The 6,587-nt window shown below is 42.4% G+C and overlaps 1 protein-coding gene across 5 annotated transcripts in view; it reads right to left on the bottom strand.

Moving 5' to 3' along the window:
• Positions 1-6,587, bottom strand: part of CHD2 (chromodomain helicase DNA binding protein 2) — a 124,818-nt gene that overhangs the window by 4,328 nt on the left and 113,903 nt on the right. For 4 of the 5 annotated variants that reach the window (XM_040493748.1, XM_040493750.1, XM_040493749.1 and 1 more), the window contains one exon: positions 4,012-4,258. In XM_040493748.1, coding sequence (XP_040349682.1) covers positions 4,012-4,258 — 247 coding nt within the window. Of the gene's footprint in view, positions 1-4,011; positions 4,259-6,587 lie in introns of those variants that run through there. The other variant, XR_005796205.1, reaches the window with a different exon arrangement.

The following is a 6,587-nucleotide window of genomic DNA, read 5'->3' as shown; positions in this document are numbered from 1 at the left end:
ACACACACACAGAAAGTAAGTGTTGGCAAAGATGTGGGAAAATTGCAACTCTCATATGATGCTAATAGGAATGTAAAATGTTTCAGCCACTGTGGAAAACAGGTGGTTTCTAAGAAGCCAAATGTAGAATTCCCATACAACTAACAATTACCTCTTAGGTATAGACCCAAAAGAACTGAAAACAGGTATTCCAACAAATAATTTTGCGCTCATGTTCATAGCAGCACTATGTACAATGGCCAAAGGTGGAAACAATTCAAATGTCCATCAATGAGTGGATGAACAAACTGTGGTATATATATATATATATATATATATATATATATATATATATATACACACACACACACAATGGAATATTACTCAGCCACAAAAAGAAATGAAGTACTACAATGCAAGCTACAGTGTGGATGAGACTCAAGCATTATGCTAAGTGTCCAAAGAAGCCAGTCACAAAAGGCCACATCTTGCTTGATTTCATTTATACAAAATATCCAAGACAAGTAAATCCATAAAAACAAAATACAGATTGGTGATTATCTGGAGCTGCAGAGATAGAATGGAGTGACTGCTTAAGGGTCATGGGGTTTTCTTCAGGACAATGAAAGCATCTGGAACTTAACACCAGCGGTGGTTGCACAACATTGTGGATGTATTAAAGGTCACTGAATTGTTTGCTTTAAAACAGTTCATTCAGTTTATGTGAATTTCCCCTCATTAAACAAAAGAGAGAGAGCTGGTGACTTCAACTTCCAGTCAAGGTGGAATACGGGGAACTAGACTCACCCTCCTACCTGAAACAAGCAGAAAGGAACAAAAAATGGTTTTGAAGATACCAGATGTCCATTAACAAAGAACAGCGATTCCCTGAGGGATGGAAAACTAGTGAGATGAGGCTTGTAACAACCCCACTCATTGCCCTGAGACAGTTTCCAGACCTCAGCACAGGGAAGGGGAGACGTCCTCAGCTGAGAGGCAGGGGGCAGAACCAAGGCAGCTGGAGCTCACAGGATGGAATGCAAAAGAGAATTCTGCACACAGAAAGAAGTTCAAACACCTGCAAAGCGTTCCCCTTGGGTATTCAATTGAGCACTATAAAGTGTGTACATGTGGAGAGACTATCCAAGGCCAGGAAAAGAACCACCCAGAAGATTAGAGGTACAAGGGCCCTGTTCTCACCAGCCACACCAAAAAGCCTCAAGCTTCAAGGGACATCAGTGGAGTACAACAAAGTGTTCTTACCCTAGTGAGGGGGAACAATTAGACTGTCAGAGCATTGTTCTCATTCTGACAAATCTTAACAGCAAGAGCTGAAAGAATCAAACTGCCTCTAGATAACCTATTTCTCAGAACAGAGTTCCAGAATATTTATAGGAATACAAAATATCCAGCACTCAGTGAGGCATCTAATCAAAAATTACTAGGCATGGAAAAAAGAGGAAGGACCATAACGAGGAGATAAGTTAATCAGCTGCAACTAATCCAAATGGTAGAATCAGACAACAATGATATAAAAACTTTTTTTTTTATATTTAAAAGGAGAACTATCATCTTTGAGAGCTGCTGCTTTTACTTTTCTTTCATTTTATTTATTTGTTTTAGAGAGAGTGGTGGGGGAGGAGCAGAAAGAGAAAGAAGTTTGTTTTTTTAATTTTTTTAATGTTTACTTATTTTTGAGAGACAGAGAGTGAACGGCAGATGGGCAGAGAGAGAGGGAAACACAGAATCCGAAGCAGGCTCCAGGCTCCGAGCTATCAGCACAGAGCCCCTGACACAGTGCTGGAACCCACGAACTGCAAGATCATGACCTGAGCCAAAGTCAGATGCTCAACCAACTGAGCCACCCAGGCACCCCTAGAGAGAATCTTAATCTTAAGCAGGCTCTACACAGAGCATGGAGCCCGACAAGGGGATTGATCCCACGACCCTGGGATCATGACCTGAGCTGAATCAAGAGTCGGACACACAACCAAGTCGCCCAGGTGCCCTAAAAACTATTTTTAAACTGTATTCCAGATTTTAAAAGGTTAGAAAGATTTAAGTTAAAAAAAAAAAAAAAAGCTCAAATACAACTTCTAGAAATACAACTATAATGTATGAAATGCAAAATATATTGTATGGGGCTCAAGGCAGGTTAGACATTGAAAAAGAAAATCTTAGTGAACTTGTAGACACAGCCAACAGAAACTATCCGACTGAGACAGAAAGAAAACAAAATTTAAAAAAAATAAGCAGAGCATTAGTGAGCTGTGACAGCAATCAATGCAAACAGCTTAATACAGGTTTAAGTGGGATCTCCACAGGAGATGAGGGAGGTAGGACAGGAAAAACACTGATGAAATAATGGTTAAAAAAAAAAAATCTTACTAATTTGATAGGAAAGACAAACCCACAAATCCAAGTTCAACACTTCCCAAGCAAAACAAACATGAGGAAAAATACAGCAGGATGCAGCACTACAACCAAATGGCTAAAAACCAGTAATGAAGGAAAAAAAGATACGTTTTATAAAGATGACAGATTTTCCATCAGAAACAGAGCAAGCAGACAGAAGAGGAACATTTTTTTTTTTTTCCAACGTTTATTTATTTTTGGGACAGAGAGAGACAGAGCATGAACGGGGGAGGGGCAGAGAGAGAGGGAGACACAGAATTGGAAACAGGCTCCAGGCTCCGAGCCATCAGCCCAGAGCCCGACGCGGGGCTCGAACCCACGGACCACGAGATCGTGACCCGGCTGAAGTCGGACGCCCAACCAACTGCGCCACCCAGGCGCCCCGAGGAACATCTTTAAAGTACGGAAAGTGTTAACCTGGGAATTTATACCCAGCAAAGTATCTTTCACAAATGAAGGCAAACTAAAGACTCTCTCAGACATACAAATGCTGAAAGAATTTATCCCCAGCAGACCCATACTAAAATAAAAGTCCTTTGGGCAGAAGAAGAGTGATGCTGAATAGAAATACAGATCTACACAAAGAAATGTAGGGCAAATGCCCACTGGAGCCACACAAGATGATACAGAAGGGTGGGGGCAAAGGGGTTCAGTTGAAACCTCCTCTAAAGGAGACAGCTGCTATTTGGCTATATAATGTGTTACCAGATCCTCCAAAAAGGGAGATGCTGAATATGAAATTTTCCAAATTTAAATTCAAGTCCAAGCAAAGCATGTCGTTAGCCTAAGAAAAGCCAAAGTTGCTGTGAGGTTAAAATATAGTCAAGTCCTATTCTAGGAAGAATACAGAAAACTTTAGCCCTTCCTATATACTTGGTAACTCTCCCAAGTTACAATCTTGGCTTATTAATGGTGGTGTATAGTTGTAGACAGGGTAAAATTTCACAAGTCTTTCATCCCTAAACTGTGGACTGGTGGCAGGCAAGGTCCACAGGCTTGGACCCATCTCAGGATCCCTGCTACCCAGTGTATCTGAGAGCCTCACATCAAGCTCAATAATTTTGGTCGTGGACTCTAATGTTTCAAGGCTACCACTTTCCTACATTTCCACAGAAGAAGACACAAAACTCTTTTCCTGTACAAGTAGAAGGATAAAACTGCAAATGGCTCCCTATGACCCAGAGAACACAACTTAAGACCTATAATCTGGCATTCAAGGCCTTCTTACTATCCAATGTGTCCATCTTCGGGACTTCCCTCTCCAGATGCTCACCCTTGGCCTCGGCCTGTGATACCCATTCCCTTTCTTCGAGGCCCAAGTCAACAATCAGCAACTTCTTCTCTGCCTCAGTCCTCAGGAAAAACTCAAAACCTCTACTTTCAATCATCCACTTAGCACACCATATCAGCTGTCTACACCGTGATTCCTCCCCAACACCCTGAGGATGTCCTGATGGCAAAAACATTGGTTCAGACTAGGGACCATGACTGGCACAGGATGAGATGTTCAGTGAACATTTAATAAGTACATTAATGTGTATGTCACTTTATCTCTTCCCCTTAACCAGTGAGACTCCTGGCAGAGGTCGGCCTGGTGTCTCGGGACCTTCTGCCTACCTGTCATAATAATCTCTGTGTCCCCTGTGGTCTCGGTCGCTACTGTACTGGTCATAAGGTCTTTTTCTGGACAGATTGTTGGGTCTGTAGCTCCCAGAGCGGTGGGCGTCCATGTGTCGCCGGTCCCCATAATGGTGGTCCTTGTACCAGTGCTGCTCATACTGGTGGTGCCGGTCACTACCCCACGGAGGATTGCTGTTGCCACCACCATAGTTGAACTTTCTTTCCCTCTGCCAGTCTCCTCGATCTGCAGGAAAAGAAAGAACAGTTTCATGACTTCAAAAAATGGCTGAATTTCACATCCACTGAAGTTTAAACTCAAAGGCTGACACGTTATATAAATAGACATTAAATTTCCTCCTTCCTAGCCTTTTTGCTGCTGGTAAACATACCAGTAATGAGTCCCAACCTTCTCTCCCTCAACTTTTAAGGCAAAAGAAGACTCACTGCTTTTCTCCTTATAAAATCATAAAAATTACTGCTTTTTCTTTTCCATGCCTCTTTACCCTCCAATCTGGGGCAGACCCTTAAAATCAGATTTCACTCAAAAAAAACCCCAGAAACAAAAAACAAAAAAAACCCCTAAACATTAATTCAGAAAACAGAACTGCTGAGATTCATAGCCATAAAGTGGTATCTTCTGTTTACACATCTCAACTTTATTTACCCACTGCTACAGATAACATGGTCAGCCAGTGCCTGGTCTCTGAAAATATTTCCAGGCTATTCATACTGATTCTACTACTACTCTTTCCCAGCCCACATCAAGGAGATAAACCTCCTCCTATAAAAAGTGAATCCTCTAACGTTGGATTTCGATCAATACACTAACTCTCAAAGGTAGGGCCAAACTGATATCTGTTTCAGCTTCTATAGCCTCCCTTTTCCTTCAGAAGAATCACACTTATTTTAATCAGAAAGGCAGTAAACACATAAAAGTCCAGAACGGAGGCTATAGTGGGTTTAAGTGTGACCCCCAAAATGTATGTCCACTCAGAATCTGTAAGTGACTTTACTGGGAGACTGGGTCTTTGCATATGTAATTAAGGATTTTGAGATGAGATCATCTCAGATTTAGGTTGGGCCCTAACTCCAATGACAGATATTCTTCTAAGAGAAAGGCAGAGGGAGGTCTGAGACAAGGAGACACTAGAGATGGAGGCAGAGATGGGAAGAACGCAACCAGAAGTCAAGTAGCAACGGGGGTTGCCGGTGGCCACTACAAGCCAAGAGAGAGGCAGGGACCAGATCCTCCCCCACATCTCCCAGAGAGAGACAACCCGACCGATACTCAGTGCAGACTTCTGGCCTCCAAAAGTGTATAAAAATACATTTCCCGGTTTGTGGCGCCTTAGGAAACTGGGACACAGGCTTACCCAGAAGAACTACGTGGCCTCATGGGAAATTCGTCTTCTATCTATAACTATATTAACACCAAAAATAAGCCACCAAGTAGATACCCCTCTACTCATGCTGCCGGTCTTCTAAATACTTTTCTATAGAGCCAAAGAATAATGAAGGAACCTGACGGCTTAGGAACTGATAACACACTCAGCCAGTGGCTTAAATTCCCTGCTGCTCTGGTTGTGGATCAGGCCAGAGGACCAAGAAGTAAAAAAACTTTAACTATTCAACCTAATAACTTAACAGACAACAACAAAAAGAGACACCTTCACAACATGAAAACCAATCACTTGGCGATGGCTTCAAATGGAAAGTAGTATTTCAAATGGGGTGTCAGTGTCTGCGGTATCATGGAGAGGCTTACAAATCAAGCCAACTCATTTATTTCCAGAGGAACTGAACAGTGCTTTTCTTTCTTCCTGAACCCATCATGAGGTAGGTCGCTGTTAGGAAGTACTGAGCTATTTAGCAGATGGGTGAAGAATCCAAGACTTAAATAAAAGACTACAGTGATATAAGAAGAGTTCTTTCAAAGGATCAGAATACAAAATCAGTGACATCACACGAATAACACAAAACCAGTCTGATCCCAGGAAGAAGTCAATACAGATAATACAATCAGATCTACGAACATGGATATATCTCGCTCGCTCTCCCTCTCACTCTCATTCTCCCTCTCTCTCTCTTCCTCTCAAGAGGAATTACTCTTGTAGAGTAATTACCTTTTGTCCCCCTGCATCAAATGGGGATCAATTAACTCAGAACTACTTAGATTTGTAACATTAGAAGACCTGGCACTTGTGCTTCCAGGCAATTCAGGGTAGCTTACAGCAGAATTACGCTCCGCCAAGGACAGTAAGAAAGGCCAGATAAACAAAAATTACCTGTTTGAGGACATCAAAGAGTAGACAGGGCATTCAGGACTAGACTAGAAGGCATTAAGACTGAAGAGCAGAAAACCTTAGAGAGGTAAGGTGACCGCTGTAGTCATTGGGGAGGCCTGTGATTCTGAGCAGAGGCAAAGAGCTGAACATCTGAGCTTTTACCAGCACAAGCTGAACCTTCGGTGGTCTTTCTAGGCTAGAGGGACATGGCAGACTTGAAGGGCTCAAACACACATCCAGTCTTCCCTTAAGATAAGTGCTGAATCGGGGCGCCTGGGTGGCGCAGTC

This window comes from Herpailurus yagouaroundi, unplaced genomic scaffold, assembly GCF_014898765.1.
Source record: "Herpailurus yagouaroundi ecotype Mexico unplaced genomic scaffold, PumYag 185, whole genome shotgun sequence".
In the NCBI taxonomy this organism is placed as follows: domain Eukaryota; kingdom Metazoa; phylum Chordata; class Mammalia; order Carnivora; family Felidae; genus Herpailurus; species Herpailurus yagouaroundi.
Note: the sequence above shows the minus strand (reverse complement) of the source record. Positions and strands in the feature narration are given on the sequence as shown.